We start from the raw sequence: 22,606 nt of genomic DNA, 5'->3' as shown, positions 1-22,606 counted from the left end.
GTGTGTGTGTGTGTGGCAGCTTTGGCAGAGGGAAAGTCCTTGGATGTATCTGCAGCCTCCTCTTCCTCTTCTTCCCGTCCTCTCCTTGGTTCTCCTGCTCAGTGACTCTCTCCTTTCTTTCCCACGACCTACATGGCGACAGAGTAAAATGATGAGTGAGTCACAGACAAAGCTGAACATAAAGGAGCCCAGGCGGCTGTAACTGGTCCGTACCCTCTTGAAGTCGCTCATGTTGGTGGCCTGTACTGGAGTGCCTATGAACGTCAGGTAGTTGATTTTTGTCGTCTCCTCGCCTCCTTGGTTTGACTTGATAAACAACTGGTGAAAAAAAAAAAAAAAAAGAAGACAAATGGCGTCAATAAACAAACTAACCGGTCAGGCTGCTCTCATTACTCGCTGTAATTGGTAGACAAAATCAAAACGGATGTAATCCACGTAATCATGGATCGGGTCGCATAAAGGCCCACACAGGGCGGGCCGGTCAAACGAATAGCGATCTTTCACACAGGAGGCTAGTGTTCGATCCCCGTGTGAAACATGAAGTCACGGTTGATCTATTTGTTGCATAACGTCCATACTTAAGTAATGCTATGTCCGTAGTTATTCTAACTTAAATGTCGTTTTTTTTCCCTAAACCTAAGTAGTTTGGTTGCCTTAACCTAAGTAAGTGTCCTGTGAGGTCAGAAGTTTATTTTGAAAAGACCGTATGCATGTATCGAGCGGAAATTGACATGTGATGATAAAACGCGTTCACTCTTAGTTCTATAAAAGGACCAGAAATGTCTAACTATGAGGTTTTTCGTTCAGTTATCTCCAGATTTCTTACTCAGAACCGCTTGATAAATACGGGCCCCTGGTGTTCTGCCCCCCGGTTGATCATTCACTCATTAAATCAGAAACTATTCTTGTGGGTTCAAATACGGCTTACATGATAAACTGTAAACACAAAGCGCATAGAAAGAAAGGCGCCAGACCTGCTGCATGACTGATGCGAGCGTACGTCTCGCCTGATTGAAATATATTAGCCGGTGCATTTCAGCACATTCAGCGTGACATTTGGTCTACAGCCTGACCATGGCTCTGTCTCAGCAGTGTGTGTTGGCAACCTGGCCCTCACCGTGACGCTCTGTACGTTCTGAAACTTGACGTAGCGCAGCGGGATCAGACCGTCTTCTTTGTAGTCTTCCTCCGACAGCTCCAGACTCTGAGTGGCTTCGCTCCGCTCAGCATCGTCGAAGCCCATCGACCGGGGGAGGTTGATGAACACCTTCACCACCTTGGGGGCTTGGGCTGACGGGCGAGAGGCAGGGAGACAGCAAGAGGAGGGAGGAGGGAGGAGGGAGCAACAGACAGGACGTTAGCTATCGGAGAACAAGAGTGTATTTTCATCACAATACCTCCAGTTGGGAGATTACGATTATTTAAATGTAGAGCGGCATTAAAAACTCACCAAAGTCTGAGGACAGGAGCTTCATAGAGTAGAGCTTCACAGGCTGGTTGAAGGCGATAGTTATCAGCAACTAGACAAGATTAAAGGACGGCAACAAAACAGACACATTACCATCAAGTTCAACTTATAGTTCAGTACAATTAACTACCCACACGTGTTTAGCTATGAGTACGCAGATTGACTGATCGACCAACGCGGTGTGCTGTGTGGCGGCTAAGGTTGACACGGGCTCTCCTTTAAGATCATTTTTCCGTTGGTTTTTTTTGCACAAATATTGGGAATGGGAAAAATGACAGACTGAGTTGTCCGCCGTTCTTGCGATTGCGATACTGCACATTCTGAGTGAGCAGCTCGTACCTGCTCATCACAGTCGGACTCCATGTAGGAGGAGTCTTTGATTAGGCAGTTATCGAAGCCGCAGTCGTCGCTCTCGTTGAGGCACTCGCAGCCATTTTTGCTGACAAAAGGCATGAGGTCCATCTGCAAACAGACCAAACGAGACAAAGAAAACACTTATACATGTCCTTTTGAGGCATCTGGCTGACTCGCATCCTCTCCGGTTCACACTAATTCTGCACATGCTTATGTTCCGTTTCCAACGTTGCAACACATACTGTGTGTCGTCTTGTTCATTTGTTTTTCCCTTCAGATGTCATTTCTTACCCTCCATGTCTAGATTCCTACAAAAATAGCTTATGGGGTATTTGGGACTATTTTTAAAAAAAGGCAGAAATGGTCAACTCACGTATCCCTTTGGAATGTCGGAGTCCTCGCTGTTTCCCGGGTCGTTCTCTGTGTGCTGTTTGATCTTCTCCTCCAGACCCGCAGAGTCTGCCCCCTGATACTGGTCCACCCGAACCCGGTTCCTGAAGAACAAGAACGTCGGCGTGGCTGAGATGTTGTTGGCGGCCGCTGTTGCCTGAGAAGGAACATTTTTTTACATTTCTGTTACAGATCAACTTTCTGTTGCTTTGACTCAGTCTGCAACACACGGACACACAGGAAATGAACAGTTTTTTGGTCCAAATTTTTCACAAAGCCAACTTCACACAGAGTTTGAATTCTAATGCCTAATGGCTGGTAATATCTTGGGAGAGTAACGACTTCCTGTGCCATTTCAAATTGAAGGACAAGTCTGGTGAAGTTCTGGATTTGTTGTTACTGTGACCAAATCTCATGAAAAGACAAAACCAACATTGAACTGACGCTACCATCAAGTTTCTGTTTGTGTAGTTAAAGTCTGATGTACAGTATCTTCTTCCTCTGTGCCAAATAGCTCTATTGTTACAAAAAACTATAAAAACCACATCAACAAGCCACCCTGGTTCACTGGGTGACATGTGGCCATGAACACACCCACATACTGTAGTTTCTTTTGGACTCAATGCCACACCCTGCTGCCCCAAATACTCACTAGAGCATCAAGCATGGATTAATGCGCCGATGAAAATAGTCCCCAACAAATGCTCTATTTCCTCTAGTTTGAGTGACACTGGCTACAAACTACAGTGACCAGCTGTTTGAAGAAATTACTGAAAACAAGACTCTATAATTTTCCAGCCTGGCACTCAGATAATCATCTAATAAACGTGAACATCAATGCTACACCTGGGCTTTCAGAGGAAAGAGATTCAACAGCCATCGCTCTCCTTATATCACTGACACCGTGCGGCAGACTCACCTGACAGACGCGAACATCTACTTCGAGGAAGACGACCTGTGGGTACTTGTTACTCAACGTGTTGAAGGCTGGAGCTATTCTGACACAGGGCCGACACCTGAAGGGGAACACAGGACGGTGTGTTAGCTCGGGTAGTGCTGAATCGGCTAATCGACAAGTCAATTAGCATTAAAGAAACCGACAACACTTCAGTAATCAATGGTTTATATGACAGTAACTACTGAATAATGCACTGTTGGCATGATTTACAGTACATCAGAATCTGATCATGGACAGTATATACCGATATTTATTATTATTATCTCCAATACTCTATGCTACAGACACAACTTTGTAACTACACAAAAAGTACTTGTTATAGATATATATTACATATTGTATGTATAGCCCAACTGACACTGGCTTTTTAAGGAGTAGTTTAGAAATGTAATATATATATTTATTTTAGTCCATAAACAAACATCTTTGTTAAAGATGACTCAATGTCTCTCTGGTGGACTGTGTATGGGAGACAGTTGTCTCTATATTAAAGATATCTATAGCATGACTGGAAGGTTTTGCTCGTGCGTTTTGCTCGATTCAACCCGCAATATGAAGACATCTTTGATAAAACGCCCATCACAGTATTACCAGAGGTCAACGTTAGATCTTGTAATCGCTTTAATTTCTCGCATACATCCCACAAGGTATTTAATTTACTATATTCATTACAAGCTAACAGAGAAAACAGAAAACAACGTCATATGTTACAAGCTGTATATAGTTGTAAGTCTCGTACAAAAGTCAACCATCGAAACTCATTTAACGCTAGCTACTCAAACTAAGTTAACGTTGCTCGCCGCACTAAAAGACATAATACCTAACGTCACAAGCACTTCCTACAGTGGCGAGTGAAATATTACAATGTTTAACATGTATATTGGTGCTACTGTTGCCCTTTTTCATCATTAAGTCTTACGAACCCTGAGCAGCCAAGTTACTGTAATACTGCTATGTCATTGTAAGCAACAGAGCTAACGTTATTCAGCTAACAGTTGCTAAAGATAGCATGCTAACCTTGCTTTCCTGGCAATAAAGACGTTACATCTGTCAGATAACGTGGCTATCCGGTTCGTGTCAGCGCCACAAAACAGCTGGCCGACGATCTGTGAATGTTTCCCAGTCTTACGTTCATGGGACAGACCAAAGTGCTAAGCGCTGCAAGCTGCTGGGCCTCGGAAGCCGGTTTGGTGAGCTTACCCAGCCATTGTGAACTTCACTACTGCGAGCCTGGAGCCGGCCGCCGCTAGCTCCGGTTGGAAGTCCGGGTCACTAGCGATCACTTTTACACCAACCATGGTACCGTTTGAGCCTGCAGTGTGAGCTAGTTATCCGGGGGATGTTTAGGACAGGAAACTGGGTAACCTAATAAAAAGAAAGTGTTGTGTTTTTAGCTTTCTGACAGTATGCTAGCTGACTAGCTGCTTTCAGAACCACACTACAGGTACAGCGAGCTGCTTCCGTATGTGGACTCCTGATTGGCCAATAGACAACCGGAAAGGCGGGTTGTTTTCCTTCTTCTTCGGTGTTTTTTTTGGCAGTTTAGACGCTTCTATGCGTTTTGCTGCCCTCCATAGGATAAGGAGAAAAGAAAAACCAAACCACCATTTCCAAAAACATCATCTGGAACTCCGAAAATGTACAATATCTTCAGTAATGTACTGATTTCCTTGTTATATTTACTACACTTTAGAAAAAAAGACATGTTGGACTGTCTCAGAAAAAACCAAGCAGCACAACTCAGCTAGATGCTTTCTTTCCTATTATCTCTAGCCTGATCATTTGTTTTATCTTTATTATATTAAATTATTTTTTAATTCAATTTTAATGAATCCCAGCCAGCATGTCCAGGAACCCAGGATAAATGCACTTTACAGGCCATCATCTCTTAACAAAACAGGGAAAATCTCATGAATATAGTCTGATTGAACTTTGGATCATTTTACTTCTTCGTTTCTGGCCGTTTGACTATTATGACAACCTTCCATAAAAATAAGATGTCCAAAAACTACATCTGTTTTTTATTTTATTTTAAACTTACTGTAGAAATTGGTAATGCTCTCATGCCTGAATGATTTAGTACTGCACTTCCATAAAGTTGCGAGACTCACAAAAGATGGATCATAAAAAGAGAGTTCTAAATTAAAGCATAAGAAGTGCATTATTATCTCTTGTCTTTTGGTCCCTAGTATGGGTCATTAGATCCTACATTTCCCACGATGCAACTTGGTATGCTAGGCCATAACATCTTTTAGGAGGCCTGTCTGGTAAATGCCCACTGTGTGTAAAAACTCCAAAGTTTGGGGTCTCTGTTAAAAATGTAAGGCTCACGATGAAGCAGAGATAACCCCGACGACAGACTGGACAACGCTCTCTCCGAAGCCACAGAAGACAGTTTTACAGGATGAAAAGTACTCCTAATGGAAATAAACTGAACTTGATGTGTACAACAAGTGGGGCGTCCCTTTAATATTCAGGGTTCAGCTGTTTTGTCAGATGTTACAGTAAATAAGCAAATATATTTGTAAAAATACAATTATATTGTGGCCTAACAGAAATCTTTTCATTTATATTAACAGAAGTTTATAGTTGTGAGATTTTGAAGACAGTGAAAGCAGTTTTTCATAAAGCTACAAGTGTAAATTGTTAAATATCTGTCTGTCATCTAAAAAATCTCAAATAATGTTTAGTTTATTATACCTGCAGGCTTAACAAAAAATAAATAAAGAACTCAGAACCCTTTAAGAATATTATGAATCTCTTTTCACTCCCAGAGCCGGCCTGTGGCATATAGGCGTATCGGCCAGTTCTCAACCTTTTGTAGCTTAAGGTCCAAGAAAAAAACATAGCATGACAAAAAAAGAAAAGAAATCAATAAATCAACTGGGCTTTAAATACATGGTATGCCACTAATATCCAAAAATAAATGATGAATCCAAATCTATACAAGGTCATATTTCCTCACCACATGCTGTTGAGCTTTAACTCGTGCAGAGTTCCTCTCAAAAAACGATCCATTTTGTGTCACAGCATCCGAGGGAACGTTAGCAAGCCAACAGTGGAAGAACCTGATGATGTGTCGTAATTGGCGGGATGATATTCTAATGTAACTGGTCATGCATTTTAGTTTGATGCTTTTGTTGATGTGAATTCCTGAGCATTTGCAAAGATTTTTTGCATGTGTTATGTTTGTGCGTTTTCCCCTTGTCTACACATGCTGCTTTGACTTTTTAATGATTTTAACAGTGGCTAAATATCTACACAGTGTTGTCTTCTGTCTGGATTGTCGGGTGATGTGATGGTTCACTTTTTCACTGTGATCTGTACGCTTTAGCTTCTAACTTTATCTTTTGAACCTTTTTCACTGCTGAGTCACTTTGACAACCTTCAAACATATATTGTAAACCCTTCTGTCTGCTTCTCTCTGAAGTCCATATTTTTGTGTGAGTGCAGTTTGTTTGTGAATTGTCGGTATTTGCTTAAGCCTGTATTCCCAGTTTGCTAAAGGCATAATGTGTTCAAAGTTGTCTTTAACAAGCTGTTGTACCCTGATGTGTGCTAACGCTGAGCAGATACAAATATTGTCATATTAAATACAGTGAACTTTACTGTATAGCCAAAGGTCATCAAATAGTATTAAGTAACTGTGGATATGTGAGTCATTTATCTCTATATTTATCTTTATGTGTATAAAAAGAGCTCAATTTGTTTGTGTAGGGGAACTGAGGGAGACGAGTGGAGACTAGTTGACACTGGTTGACACTGGTGTGAACGTTGGTGTGACTTTAGAATGTAAAAATAAATGAAGCTTCAGCTGAAACCTCTTCTGGACTCCTGATCTGCTCATTTTCCTCCATGGCCGCTCGGGCATCCTAACGGTGTGTCAGCGTGCACGATGTATCAGAGGGATCGACACAGTCGGCCTGAAGTGAGCCGGCCGGTACCTTTAGGTAATGCAACTGAGCCCCAAACGCAGACTGGCAAACCTTCATCAGCCAGCTCTGACGAGGGTCCGACAACTATTATATTATATTAACTCACGCAATAGTTTCACATGTTTCTGTTACCTTGAGAGGTCGGAAAGAAATATACGTTGTTAAAGTGTTATGTTTCTACGAGGTGAAGTATTTTCATAAAAGCACTCTCTTGTTGCAGAGTGAAAACCAACGGACTTGAGACTGAGAGCCACAGACAGGAAAAGGAAGTCAGAAAGTACTGATAGATGGCCTTTTGAACTTTTCATGAGATTTGTTGAGATATTGCAATCCTCATTCTTTGTACTGGAGTAAATGTGCTTTCCATCACTGGTCATTAGCTGCAAATTAAAATTACTTTTCAGAATATTGAAAACTAATTCGGAGAAACATGATCACTCACTGGGATTGTTAGAATTCACTCTACAAAACTGCCAAATTTAAAATGTTTGCCTCCTATTGACAGACTGAAAACTAATTATATAAGTTATGTCATTCAGTGCATACAGCAAAACTCCTCAAGCAACAATCTCCATTTGTTTCTGTACTGTATGTACAGTGATGTCAGTTTACCCCCAGGGATGTTGACTGTTGGGTTTAGGGGCCCTCTTATTTCAGGATAGCGTGTGTGCTTATTATGCAAATGAAGAAGAAATTGTATAAAACGCGGTGGTTTGCTGTGTCACCATCATCGTCTGCAACGGCTGACAAGATGCTTTCCACAAGACTGACACTCATCGCTTGTGAGTACACAACCTGTCCCTTTGTTTTTAACGGTCATTAACTGTGACTAACGTGGGACCAAATCATGTTCCACGTCCTTTATAGAATTCATTATATTTGAAATGCTTTATATATTTCAGTCCTGGCTGCAACTTGGTGTTTGACATCTGATGGTAAGTTATTGCAATTTCTATGATCCTCCGATTTCTTTATTTTTTTCTGATTTCCTTCCTTTACTTCCTTTTGTGCCTTTTAAACTTTATTTTACCATCTATTAAACTTAAATTAAAATATGTTTCTACTTGTTATCTATTGTATACTGTATTCAATTAATGGTTTTATTCTGTCAACTTTAATCTGTAAAATATCTTTCATAATTCACAAATCATTCATAATTTCCTGAACAAATCAAACTATTTTGTAATTCACAACAAAAAAAGCAAAGATTGTATGAAAAATGAAAAAAGAAACGGCAGAAATACATTTTTTTTCCTGCTTTCCAATCCTGTCAATAATCCCCAAACCCCTCAGATTCTCCTTGCAGCTCCATTCATGTTGTATAACCTTTACTAAGTGTGTATAACCTGCTTACATACACAATATTTCGCTGCAGGACTACTCTACGATGTGGCGTGTCCTGGTGTAAACAGCGAGCTGCAATGCCGTATGTATCTTACTGTTTATTTATCTTGAACATTATATAAAATCCATTCATTAGCAGCACCCTATTTCCTCTCTCAGGATTCAGCTCCTCTCTTCCATCTCCTCCTGTCACCCATTGTTAATATTTGATTCATGTTTTGTGTATGTTCAGCTGCAGGACATATGATTGGAAGTATTGAAGTCAACTATGGTGTGAAAAGCGATGCTGACTGCGCTGACAGAAAAAAGCCCGCCAAGGTCTCCGATGGGAACTCCTTACACACGTCCATGAAAGGATGGATCCAGAACATGTGAGAGTTATCCTTTTCTGTTGAATTTATTATCGTGGTTCATTTTGTGAGGTGAGTAGAAATGGACTCTAAACTAAAAACTCAGCATGTTTTATAAGACAGAACAGTTGGCATTATTTTGAGGTGGAAACTTCTTAAAACATGATCCCCAAACGCATATTTCACACAAAAAATTAAACATTTTAGAAAAGTCCAAATGTGTGTCGTTGAGACCCTTTGGAGGGGGCTTGAGCTCTTGTTTCAAATGCTTTTAAATACAAAATTAAAATAATTAAAATTGCCTGTGTGCAGACATTGTGTATTAAATCATCTTGACCGTGCAATATTTTTACAATATTTCTCCAGCTGTGATCGTAGGGAATGGTGCCGACTGCCCAAGCCCAATGGGAGGATGTTTGTGGACAATAACTCACAAGATAACTTCATTCAGATCACCTATGACTGTGAAATCAGACCAGCTGGTGAGTATTTTTAAGCAGCGCAGAGGGGTAGCTGACATACAGCATTGTGATCCTGCAGATTTCAGTGAAGATGTCAGGATGATTTTAGGTCTGACCGTATCTCCTGATGTTTTGACAGAGTGGCAATCCATTGTTGTGTGTGAAAACCAAACTGCAGAGATCAAGTGTGGTAAGAGAATGTCAATAATCCGTCTGTCTGCATGGAAAAGACACATCTCTCCATTATGCTTTTGTTATAAATGTATTCATACAGTATGCCATCAATACAATCTGTATCTATGAATCAATACTTCCTGTTGACAATGGCCACTTTTTGGTTAGTTTATGAAAAAAAGATGTGTTGATACAACTTACTGTATATCGTGAGGGGTTTCCATGTCTTCTATATAACAAAATAACTTGTCCGTTTTATGACATTTCGTCTTCTGTGTTACCCTCAGAAAAAGGAGAAGTTAAAATTGTGAATGCCAGATTTGGGCGTTTCGACGAGAACACCTGCACCAAAACCCCCTCGAAAATGACCTTCTGTACAAGTTTCGAAGCTGCAGACCATGTGAAAGACAAGTGTGTATTTGTTCAGCAGACAAACAAGCTTTAGTGGAAGCAAAGGGAATATATTTGTACCACAAAAAATAATTATTGAATAGATTTTTATATGTTATTATTTGTGCTATACAATATTAATACTTGTTTTAAGTAGCGTAGCTGTAGTACTTCTCTGTTGTTACAGGTAGTACATCAAGATGACTGTTTTCTTTTTTCAATGTAGAAGTCATTTTTGATTTGGTTTTATATTAATAACCGATGCTTTTCTTTTGAATTAACCCTCAGGTGTAGCGAGACACCAGCATGTTACGTTACAGCCACCCCTGATAATCTGGGATCTCCTGTTGGGTGCGACAGTCATCCCAAGTACCTCTCTGTGGATTATGAGTGTGAAGACGATGATTGGTAAGTGTGATAATAAACACATGTATTGTGCACAGTTGTGCAAACAGTTGAGGCATTAATAATCCAAAAATGTGATGCCTGAGGATGTTTTCTGGTAACTTTTAGATGATTTGCTTCCCACATCAGCTTCCCAGAGAGAAGTTCATCAATTCATCCATTGGTTTCATCCAAACACATAATAAACAATAATGTGATGGAATGAATTATTAAAAGAGTGAAGCTAACAATTGTGTTTTTGTCTTTTTTGAAAAAGTGACATCTGACCAATACATTTTATGCACAAGTCGATTCGGCTTATTCTTTTAAGATGATATTTTTAAGACATCCTGTGATTCCAAATGAGGGATGTAAAAATGAAATTTTCCAAACTATTATTAATGTTGTTTTCCTCAGACTGCAAAAATGACCCTGGGTACATCCCCGTTTCCCTCACTTGGGTCCTTTCCTTGCGTCTTAGTCCCTCCCACCAGGGATGCATGGAGGAAACCATGCGAGGAGAGAGGAACGAGGAAATATCTTTTAACAGACATGAGACGTCCTTTCCTCAGTTGTGTCACGTGAAGTGACGTCTGTTTCTGATGACGGAGGATCAGCTGATCACAGCTGGATCAGCTGTCATTTGGCTTTAACAGTTGGAGAGACTTTTGAGGAGTTTTCTGTTCACATGATCACTGTACTTAATAATAGTAACTAATAATACCAATAACTAATAAAGACACACAGTAATCACCACTGTAGAGGTGTTTCTCTCTGTAGTCTGTTAACAAACTGTCCTGTGTTCTGTTTATAAGCGCAGGATCCATTTCTACCGGCGGAATGCGATCGTCTTATTTATGAATTATTTGCGTCTGTACGTTTTGAAATTCAGATTATGACGTCATTATTAAATAACCCAGAATATGATTATTGTTTCTCTTAAATAATAAAACTCATCAAACCCGACAATCAGGAATGAACAGCCTCACGTGACTGAATGAAATGATGATAAATGATGTAAAAAGTGTTTCGTCTCTCTCTCTCTCTCTCTCTCTCTCTCTCTCTCTCTCTCTCTCTATATATATATATATAAAAATATATATATATAAGTGTTTCGTCTCTCCAGTTCCCTCTGACTTTAATTGTTTTCATAATAAAAGTTCAGATCATGAAAACACAAATCTTTCTAATAAATGAAGAAAGTTGTTTGAGGTCCTTTTGTTGTTCAGTCTACAATGAACATTTATTTAAACCAGATGTTGAATCAGAAAACGAATCAAATATAAAGCTTGAGTTTAATCTGTGATCCGTCTTCACTGTTTACATGTTGAACAAAATCTCATCAGTCCGATCAGCTGCAGCGTCCAATCACATAACAGATGAACAATGAGGGGGCGTGTCGGCCGTTCAAAGACTTCCTGGAAGTCTGTTCTCGTGTGTCCTCGCTCATGGCTCCTCGATCCTTGCTCCTCGAACTAAATAAGAGCTTTGGGACGGCTGTCAATATGGCGGCGCAGAACAACTTCCGGTTTAAGCGAGGAGCGAGGAAATGTCATTATTATACTCTTATTTGTCATTTGCTCGCTCCTCGATCCTCGCTTGAATTTTGTCTTTTAATGATCTGATATTTCCCTTAGTAACTTTTATTATAGATACAATTAAAGAAACACTTTTTACATCATTTATCATCATTTCATTCAGTCACGTGAGGCTGATCATTCCTGAGTGTTGGGTTTGATGAGTTATATAGTTTAAGTTTAACCTGAAACATGGAGCCTAATAAATTAATTCCAGTATTCAAGAGAAACCATAATCATATTCTGGGTTAATTAATAATGACGTCACAATCTGAATTTCGCATCAGCTGGATGCTAACTGCTGTTCAACAACACAAAGAAGAAGAAATGCTCCATTCGGTAAACAGGACTTGTGTAGTGACAGTCCACCGACCCTTCTGCAGTGTGTTATATGTCACTATAGTTGGCACTGCTAATTTAGGCTTTTCTACCTTTTTACAACAACCAAATGAACCGAACGTCTTAAAGTGGTCCTGTGGACAGAAACTCAAATCCTCCCTGCGGACTTTTGCAGCTCTTTAACGGTCATCTTTGGACTTTTCTTTGCCTTGATTAATGTCCTCCTTGTTAAACCTGTGTAAGATATAAACTCACACAGGTTTAACAATTATTTTCATACAGTCATAAAGTAATGGGATTCACGTTGATGATTATGAATAAACAGTGACAATCCTTTCGTTTCATTTTATATGTATTTACTTACTTCAAACATGTATCAAGTAAAAAAAAAAAAAAAAAACAAGAATATGAAATAAAATGAACAGTAAATAGCAAACTGTCAATGAACAAATTCTCATTCTCAATAACAAGAAGCATCAGTAAAAAAACAAAACAAGCTAGGACTATGATACATTATTCAACTGTTAGAAAGCACAATATAACCGAACTGTTGAATCTGCATTATTGCACAAAGGAAATATTGATATTGAACAATTTCATTGATATTAAACGAGTGAATTTTTTCGATTGAAGCATGTTGATTGTTCAGTGTGACAGCAGCAGGAAGAAAGGAGCTCCGGTTTCTCTTCTTCACACCAGGAGTGAAGCAGCCTCTCACAGAAGAAGCTCTTTATAAAGCCTGCAGAAAACACTAATAGATTTATATGGGTAATGTTTTAGCTGCGCTTTTTATAGTCCTTCTTCGTCGTAGTTTCACCATGGCAGACCTCCGTCAGTGACATCCGCCATCACCTTATAATTACAAAGTTTAGTGAAAGTGGAGTCGGATTCTGTGAACACCACGGTTGTCTTTTCCTAACTCCTCATGAATTCTTTCCTTGACCCCATGACTCTTTCCATAAAGGTCAAGGAAAAGTGGTTAGGAATAGACGTCAGGAGGTCATTTTTGGACTTTTCGACCGCAGTCCTGGTTTAATTAACAATTCAATTACGCACCTTTTACCTGTGCGTCACGTGACCAGAAACTCCTCGGCGCTAGAGCTTGCTACTTTGCGCACGTTTTTTTTTTTAAAGGAGCTATTTATTGTTCGAAGCGATGGACGTGTCGAACCGGTTCGGCAGGTTCGGCCTGGGGCAGAGCAGGTGAGGTGAGGTGGCGGAGTGGGAGGGGGCAGGAGAAGAAGAACAAGAAGGGCGGGGAGCCGCCGCTGCCTGTTAGCTCTCTACAAGCAGGAAGAAGAGGAAAACATGGTGCGGTGACTAAACCAGGACACCGACGGAGAGTAGCGTTCACCTCTTATTTTTTTAAATAGAAATCTACCCAAGGACACGCGGTAAGTCCAGTTTAATGTGTGAATGTCCATGCGTGTTTTACGTTGAGTTTTTGAAACAAAAAAGGCTTAATGGCGTTTAAAATGCACAGAGGGCAGGTGACTGCTTCACCTGGGCGGCTGCTGCTCGACTCACCTTCCCTCTCTGAGGAAGCGTCGCTGGTTTTGGGGTTAAAATGTTCGCTTGAAACAGTGACGTTGGCTTGTAACTTGTGTTTTAGTTAATCATTTTAGTGTCTCTAGTTTAAAAAAACGTGTAAAGTAGCAAACTGTGTTCCAATAGTTTATTTGTCCATCCCTGTTGATTAAGGAATGTAGACTCAGTCAATGCAATTCAACAGCAGTAGGCCACACACCTCCAACGTGATCATTGAGTGGAACCTTTCAACATTATAGCCTTCACGTTGTGTCAGGACGGCTCCCTTATAAGTTATGAGACTGCCTTAGTTTTCGCTAGGTTTACCTGATAAACTGGCAACTGAATATACATACAGGATTGTATTGATAAAAGTAGTGATGTAGCTGAACACCTCATTGGTTTTTAATAAGACTTTTTTTTGACGTTACTGAACAATACAACCAAACTCATTTCCCTATTAATATTAATATGAATATAATATATATTCTTAACAAGGAAACACAATGCCACATTAACAATCACAAATTGTTTTAAACGATTTTTGGTTTTGAATATGCATCAGTTACTTTTGGAAATTCACATTATTCACATGAGCATAAATGAGATCCACCGCATGAGGAAAATCTGTTTTTTTTTTTTTTTTTAAAGCTGGTTCCCGTTTTTACTCCCGTTAGTTCCTTCACCCAAATAATTGGTTAAGAACACCAGGAGCTAATGCCAGGATTTTGAGGTTTTAATGACAGCAAACTTATGACAGGTGTGTCAACTGCATGCCAAATTAATCAGAGCACACATGGCCAAACGGCCTCCTGATTTACCACATGACCGGTTGCTGATGAGCAACATGGCGTTTAAAAGGCTACATTGTTTTTTTTAGCGCGGTGCTCACTCCACATAAAAACACACGGGGCTAACCCTACATCACGTCCAGCAAACTTCAACTGACAGACTGCATTTTAGCATGATATTTGTCCTCTGTCTTTTTGGTATCGGTATTCAAGTGTAGGTGTCTTCAGCCCTAGTATTGACAATGAGGACACCCAGCCCCATAGTTCAAGGGCTGCCGCTCCCGGCTCAGTTGTTTTCCGGTCACAGAGTCAAGTCTTACCATGATGACTAAGGAAATCCTGCATCTGTGTTTTGTACTTTTGCATGGGCTTGAAAGGGTTAATCACCTTGCTTTGAGTTCCATCCCTCAGTAAATGACGGGGAAGCTGTTGGATGGGTGGACGGATGAGTCTCGGAAGGGACGTGGAGGAGAATATTTAAGATGGGGAGAAACCCTCAGAACCTTTTCTTTTTGTTCCGTGAAACGTCACCGATCAGTGTCTATTTCTACTGACATGAATCAACGTTGACCACAGATGCAGTTTTCTGTTCCAACTATAACTTGTTTTGTTTACAGCTGCCTCCCTGTCTAAGGGAGATCTTTCTCAGTAAAGAGAGGGAGAGATATTCTGGGTGGAGTGTAACTTTACTTTGTCGCAACATAAACATGTGACGTACAAACAGAAGCCGGGCAGCTTGTGAAACACACCCGCACGGTGCAATAGCTGGTGTTGTTGCCTCTGAACACAGTGATGGCTCCGGGTGTTTTTTCCTTAAACAAGCAGCAGAGAGCTTCGGTCCTTTTTGCTCATGGAAATGCCTCCTTATGGAAATGGTTTGGACCTTGAGACCAGCGACTGAGAATTTGAATTGCGTCTTGAGAGTCAAATTGGATACGAAGGGTTTAGCTGAGGTATAGACGTCACGGCCTCTTCTCTGTGTGTTTGGATATGTTTGGGGGCTGAAGCTGTTTGACGGCGATGCGTTTGTTGCAACCAGATTATTTTTGTTTTTTGTTGTCTTTTTTACATGTTAAAAGATCTTGGTTTCACCAGTCTGTTGTTTAATTTGTTTTTAAATTAAAGTTCAGAGTCCTATGTGACTAAATAAGCAACATGACACAAATGCATATATCTGTGTACAAACATATCTAAATGCGTCCCCGTAACTATATGCGATTGCACATGGCCACATGCATGAGACCCTACCCACATGTAGCAAATTAGGAGTCAAATACAATTTGACTACAAAAGTAATGTTGGTGTAAGTGTTATTTGTTGTTAGAGGAGCGCTGCACAAATTCACTCTGTCATTTATCATGAAGTCTGTCGATGACCGTGGCTTTAGACTGACATCACCCAGAGAGGAGTTGAACCCCCAACTCCGGCAGTGTTTGTGCCTTGCTCAGGGGCTGTTCATGGATTCGTTGTCGGGACTCGCAGCTGTGATTGAAATTCAGAATAAGATCAATGGAGACTCAACTCATTGGCCTTCATTAAGCTTCATTAACAGCTGACACACACAGACACAGAACACTGGACTGAATGTGAACATGCTTTCAGTTCTGAAGCCACTAGTGGATTCATTGATAATGGTAACAACATGCATTTATTTCATTCCTCGAGCAGACATCCAGCTTCTCCAGTGTGAGGATTTACAACTATTTCTGCTCCCCTCATGATAAACGGCATTATAAATTGACATCTCTGACATTTTAGAGACTAAACATTTATTTCATTATTAATAAAAATAGCCAATAGATTAATTGATAATGACAATAATTGTCAGATACAACCCTAAAAAAGGCTCTAAAACACATTTAGGGGGAGGGGGGGCAGGACAGAACAGGACTAAATGCTCTTGCAGCGACGTATTTGTGTCATGTTGTTTTATCACCAGACGATCAGAGGACTACTATTTACTATGGTCTATTTAGTCGAGTTTCATGTTTGGGATGAAAGCTTCACATCATGTCTGACTGTGCAAACGCAGTGGTGTCATTGAAATGTACCAGGAAGCTGCCGCTTGCTTTTTTTTTTTTTTTTGTAAGTGAGCACATCCTCTCACTGATGCGTTTACAGTTAAAAATATATAGAGTGGATAAAGCAGGAGAGTATCAAATTGTGTGCTGCTCTATGTGCTGAGTCACTGCATCAAGTGGTATTCCTGCAGAGAACAGGCAGTCTTTATTCCTTTTGTTTCCCATCTGTTTAGTTCTTAACACACACTCCCAGGTGCCCCAGAAACCCGACTCCGCATTAACCTGACACGCTCAGTCACACACACACAATTACTTTCCCCATCACAGCGGGAGCTCATCCCGATGCATAACGAATAAGTGAAATATCTTTCACTCTTACCAGCTGCAAAGGAGGTTTTGCTTACGGTTTGTTTTTTGGCAGGAGATATCAAAAAAACATCATTGATTTCAATGAAATTTTGTTCAAAACTCCACAGCCACCGACTGATTAGTTTTGGTGGTTCAGGTTTGGTGTCCTGGATCAACAGGTTCAACATGAATCTGTCCATGCAGGCTAAAAATAAATTAGAAATTATACTGTATCAACTTTATCTGCCAATATCAATTGATAGAAGACAAATATGCCCTGATTGGTTTAAAAAACCCTTTGTCTATTTTCCGACAAGAATTGTTTTAATTCGGGGGGGAAGGAAATTCCCGAGGATTCTTTTTTCTTTCTCTCTCCAAAATGTTCTACCGTGTCGTGGAGAAAGTGCCTCTGGCACACTGTGATTTCTGGTGATGCATCTGCTTGTGTGTCTGGTCACCTTTTGTGTTCACGAACTGAAGACGATATTATGTACTGAAACAAAGACACAAACCTTATATCACGCAAGTACCAGGTAAATATTAAAGGAATGCAACAACCTCTTTGTATGGTAGTTGTTTGTTACTGGTGGAGTCCGCCATTCCTTTGTAGGCTTCGCACTACATACCCAAGACACTGACTGATTGTTCCCTTAAATAACAACCTGTTTTTTAAAATTCACTTGCTTTCAATGAATTTTGCGTTTGAACAGAAAAATGTAGCTTGAGAAAAGATGAATTCCATGTCATGGAATTTGAAAAATAGCAATTTCTAGGCCTGGAGAAGCTGTTGGAAAATATGAATGAACCCTTTGGGAATGACTTTGGAAAAGTCCTGGCTATTTGATTCACAAATACCTGTGTAATAAATGCGTTTGAGTTCAGATTGACTGAGAAAAATTGATATTAGTTAAACCATAGTTTTATGTTCGGACAGATCGGTGACGTCGCTGAACGTTTCGCGGGATAATGTCAGACCCAGACTGTGTTATTCAGATGTTTCATGTATAGACAGACATTTCAGAGAAAGTGTGGTCATGAAATTTTGCTTCAAAGGCATGGAAAGGGGCAGTGAAAATGAATTGGTTAAAACGGATATGAACCCTATGTATATATGTGTGTACATGTGTATATATGTATGTGCAAGTTTTATTAGCCAGTAGGTTTGCTCTGGGAAGATAAAATGCAAAAACTGTGACCATAAATGTAAAATAATATTTGAAGAGTTGATCTTTTTCTTTAAAGGACTGTCAGAGCGTTGGAGCTGGACACTGAGTCCATAAGAGAGGACAATAGAAAACTAAACCGTGTCTTCAGGGTGTGGGTCACCAGTGTAGAAACAAAGTCCCTTTTCCTTTATTTTTTTGCTTCAAGCGTCCTCCTCACCTCTGAGCGAGAGCTGCACCTCCTCCCTTGTGTCAGGTTTCAGGTCGTCGCTCAGGTATGCTCTCCTGTCCCACTCCCCGTGAATCTCTCCCTCTCTGCTCTTTGTTGTTGCCATAGCGATGTTTGGCACGAAACCAATTAACCGAAAACCTGTTTTCCGAGTCGAGCGATCCTCGCAGCCCTGCTGCTGCTGCTGCTGAACCCCCGGCTCTCTTTGTTTAGATGAGGCTGTTTTCAGGCTGTGTAGCTGTCACAGAAATGTCTTCATTCACTTCAGAACTTGACCTCAAAAGTAATCATTTACTTCTTAAACAGTTAATTATCCTGAAAAGTCCCCTATTGAGACTGTAGTGGCTCTCAGACTTATTCTGTCACACCCCTGAGCCCCCCCCCCCCGGGCTGTTGGTGGCGCTTCTGGTCCTGAGCGCAACAGTTCTGTACGTGACTCACAGCTAGAGCACTCAAGTTTGTCAAAAGAATAACCGAGAGAGAGAGAATCCGGCCCTTTGAAAAGTCAGAAGCCAGGAAGAGGTTGGGGTAGAAGGTAACTACGACTCCCAAGGTGGTTTTGGGGTAAGACACACCCAATCATCAAGCTAAAAATTCTAATTTATTAGAGCTGCAACGATTCGTCAGACGATCAACAGAAAAATAATCGCCAAATATTTTTGATTAGTTGTTAAATTTTCATACAAAGACATTCTGTCTTCTCGCACACTAAACTGAATATCTTTGGCTTTTGGACACACACGCAATGAGACATTTAAAGACGTCACCTTGGAGAAACTGGGATGGACATTTTATCGACCAAACGATTAATCTAGAAAAATAGTTGATTGATTATGACAATAATTGTTTGTTGCAGCCCAAGAATTTAGCAGCTCTGGCGCCATGTTTAGTTTAATAAATGTGCTGCTGCTGTGATTCACGCCTCAGACTCGCTTCTTCTTCATGAGCGAATGAATTAGAGTATTGTCACCTGTCTGCCGTGCGAAACTGACAGAAAACCCACGATTCCTTAGAAATGCAGTAGAAGAAATTCACTTGAATCATCCAGGAGAGTCCTGCGTTGAAGATATCACTTCAAGAAAAACACTTCCGATCCCAGCGGCTCCTCGCACTTCAAACCATATCAGAAAAACGACCCCCCCCCCCCCCCCCCGGTCTTTGCTGGTTTGTCCTTTTGAGTTATTTGCATGTATTAAGGGAGATGCTACATGAGCAGAAACCAAAGGGGATCTGAAGGGGGGGGGGGGGCATTAAGCAGTTTAGGGGGGTATGGGGGGTGATGCAGGATCCAAACTCCACACAGCCACTCTAAGACTACTTTAGAAGTAGTCTTCTCTCTAGAAAACCGTGCTGCCTGACATGTTGCGCCAATCAGATTTATGACTTGACTGTATCCTTACACCTCAGTGATTTAACACAGCTGATAGTATAATATCTGGAGAGGACACAGGGCCTCATTTAGACCATGTATTGTGACATGCCTTCAAACCATGTCAGTGCAAGTATGAAGTAGGGTTTCTTTTCTTTCACAATCAAGGAAACCTTTATTTTTAGCAGCGTGCGTCCCTCCAGCGATGACGCGTTTCTAAAAGACTGATGTGTTTCTAAAAGACTGACGCGGGCTTAAGTGGAGGTTGTGTATTCCTTTGGTGTGGCATGTCGTTTGACTGGATGTCTCAGTCAAAGATGTCAGTCTATCCTCGGATGAAGACGTCTGATGTCGAGGTTTCCTTTAGTCCAAACTGCTGAAAAGTGTCTAAGACTGGTTTCAAGACGACCAGTGCTCATCTTGGAGGTCTTCTCTGGGAGGGCAATGATTCCTCTTTTATTTGCTTCATTGTTCAATAGAGAATCTGCCCTGTAAATCCAACTCAACTGCTGTCGCCAAAACTAAAGGGTAAAGTACTGAAGACATTGTAATTCGTATTTGAAATACCTGCTGAGAGATTAGCTGTCATCTCACTCCCTCCTCCTCATTCTTTCACTCCTCTGCCTAGATTATTTTAAATTCTGTTTTCCTCCACCTTCTCACTTAGTTTTGTGCAGACTTGTGTGACCCGCCAGAGCTTCATTCAGTCACAGAATACGCAAAAAAAACACACTATACTACTGCTCTGCCTTGTAGTATACAAAGTATCTAAAACATTAAATTGCATGTATTTGTTAGTGATAAAAGCAGCTCTGTGCTAGCATGGTAGCAGCTCTGTGAGGGTGTACTTGGGCATAGCGGTGCTTTGAGCTAAAAGTTCACGTTAGTAGACTGTAAACTTCTGCCCCTCATGCTCTTGTATCCAGGCAATAAACTTTCAAAATGAAATGCAAATTCCTACCAACTAAGTAAACTAAAAACTACGCAGTGATGGAACAGAAAATGGACATATCTAGAAGTGGGAAAAAGACATTTGGTCTGGACTATAAGCGGCCCCCTTCTCTCTCGTCAACACTTCCATTTCACAAGTTTGAGTCCTGCCGTAGTCCCTGCGTGACCCTGTGGAGTGCTTTTTAGGTGCGTTTGTTCTTGGAAACCGGACTAATGAGCCTTATCAGCTGTGCTAATGGCTCCTCTGCATCATTAAACATTAAGCTGATGGGAAGCGCCAACCCAAACTCTGCACCTGCTAACCAGGAGCCGTCAGGCGGATGATTTCCAGTGATGCAGCGGATTTGCTCTTTAAAGGCTCAGTAATACACTGAAATAGCTGGGTATTGTAGTTTTTATCAAATGTTATTCAGACAGGAGGAAATGATGCTTTTGTTGGGGACTATTTTCAGCAGCAGATTAATACAGTCGCTGATCTAGTGAGTATTTCCGGCGGCGGGACGGTGTGGTCCAGACCACAGAAGTGTTGACTCTAAACGCCGTTTGATTCGGGCTGATACGTTGGTCTCTATTGAGGGAAAAATCGAATGATCAAGAAGGTGCGGTCACATTCCTCAGAGTCGCAGATGTGTGCATGTTCATTGTGACACTTGAACACACAAACACCGCAAAGTCATCACACAACGCGTGACATGACATCAGGAGGTAAACCCGAACTGCAGCTCTTTATTGCTTTGTTTAATGAGCATCGATGGCTGTACACAATAGATGAGTAAAACTGATCCAGCTGATGGATCATAAAGTCATAACGTTAAGATGTGCAGATTACCTCTGACTTCATCTCTAACAGCTGATTCATTTATCATCCTTGTTTCCTGGTTCACTGGATCTGCATTCCTGTTCCGTCTGTGCTCTTCCTTGGCGGTCTGATCTTTCCGGATACATTTTCACAGTCGTTTGTCGTTTTTGAACATGTTTGGTTTGTCAATGTAGGGAGAGTCACTGTTGCTGTAAACGTCAGCTGACTCAGCGTTTCTTTGCTTCTCTCCACCTCATTTTGAGTGTCTGAGGCCTGACGATTCTTCAGTATGTTTGTACAGTATTCAATAATTCCAACCGTACATGCTTTTGTTTCTGAAGGGGCGTGTCCAGTCCATCGTCAGATCGTTGGTTTCGGAAAGTATAAAAACCTGTTACCCATTTGTGTTCTGATTGCTTTAAAAATGTGAATTACGTCATGTTACATTTATTCGTGAACTGCAACTTTTCTTCTTTCTCAGATACCTGAGGTGCCAAGATGAATCGGCATCGTGTGGACTCCCTCGGGCCTGACGATGAGGTCATGCCGTACAGCGACGACGAGACAGATGACGAACTGGAGGCAAGCTCTGAAGAGGAACCAGAAGAAGAGCTGCCAGGAGCCCCGCTGCCCCCTGTGGAAGCTAAACCCAGCGGTGAGAGGCTTAAGACACACTTATCACTTTCTTTTAATTTAATCTTTGAGTGAACTTCACACTCATAAGAAGATGGACCAGTTTCATTTAGTGTGTCGTACAAAAACATTAATTCTGTAGTTTACATATTACATTTTAGTGAAGGAGACCATATTCCATATTGTTTTCTGTTTCAGAGATGGGGTGGAAGGTGAAAGCCAACGACCGACCTTATCACCAGCTGCCAGAGTTTCAGAAAAAAGTCTTCCTATGCATCAAGAAGAGCAAATACTCTGTAAGTTCTGTCATGCCTGACATAAAACCGCTGTTTATGGGACTTTAATGGTCCGAAGGCGCCTTTATCCTCATCCTTGTTGGCCCTGGTGGAAACTAATCCTGAGCATATAAAGCATGGCTGACACACCCTGGACAAAGATATTTTGTGTGTGGCATGTTTTAAATGGGCCATTTATCATGCCGTCTATATTTCAAATCGGTCATCAGTGATTAGATAGATTTTCTTCCTTCAAGGCTGTCATTGGTTTCAGTTCATTTTAGTGGTGCAACAGATCATAAAACACTTGGTTTGGATCGTATGACGGATTGGTTCACAGGGAGCAAATATAACTTTTAGAGATCTCAGATGATCT

General features: G+C 40.9%; 2 protein-coding genes across 2 annotated transcripts in view; one reads left to right on the top strand and one right to left on the bottom strand.

Moving 5' to 3' along the window:
- Positions 1-6: 6 nt before the first annotated feature.
- Positions 7-4,639, bottom strand: txnl1 (thioredoxin-like 1). The gene is made up of 8 exons (XM_031855739.1): positions 4,371-4,639; positions 3,132-3,228; positions 2,196-2,369; positions 1,808-1,930; positions 1,451-1,520; positions 1,118-1,290; positions 214-318; positions 7-128 (listed from the first exon to the last, which is right to left on the bottom strand). The coding sequence occupies exons 1-8, from the start codon at positions 4,466-4,468 to the stop codon at positions 99-101; spliced, it is 870 nt and encodes a 289-aa protein (XP_031711599.1). The 5' UTR covers positions 4,469-4,639; the 3' UTR covers positions 7-98.
- An 8,711-nt stretch (positions 4,640-13,350) lies between these two features.
- The window catches only part of atp8b1 (ATPase phospholipid transporting 8B1), a 31,038-nt gene continuing 21,782 nt past the window's right edge, over positions 13,351-22,606 (top strand). The window contains exons 1-3 of the mRNA XM_031855754.1: positions 13,351-13,518; positions 21,804-21,977; positions 22,154-22,251. Of these exons, the coding sequence (XP_031711614.1) occupies positions 21,821-21,977; positions 22,154-22,251 (255 nt within the window). The 5' untranslated portion in view covers positions 13,351-13,518; positions 21,804-21,820. The remainder of the gene's footprint in view (positions 13,519-21,803; positions 21,978-22,153; positions 22,252-22,606) is intronic.

This window comes from Anarrhichthys ocellatus, unplaced genomic scaffold (assembly GCF_004355925.1).
Source record: "Anarrhichthys ocellatus isolate YVR2014 unplaced genomic scaffold, GSC_Weel_1.0 scaffold16, whole genome shotgun sequence".
Lineage (NCBI taxonomy): Eukaryota > Metazoa > Chordata > Actinopteri > Perciformes > Anarhichadidae > Anarrhichthys > Anarrhichthys ocellatus.
The sequence above is the reverse complement of the archived record's forward strand: the minus strand, read 5'-3'. Positions and strand labels throughout refer to the sequence as shown.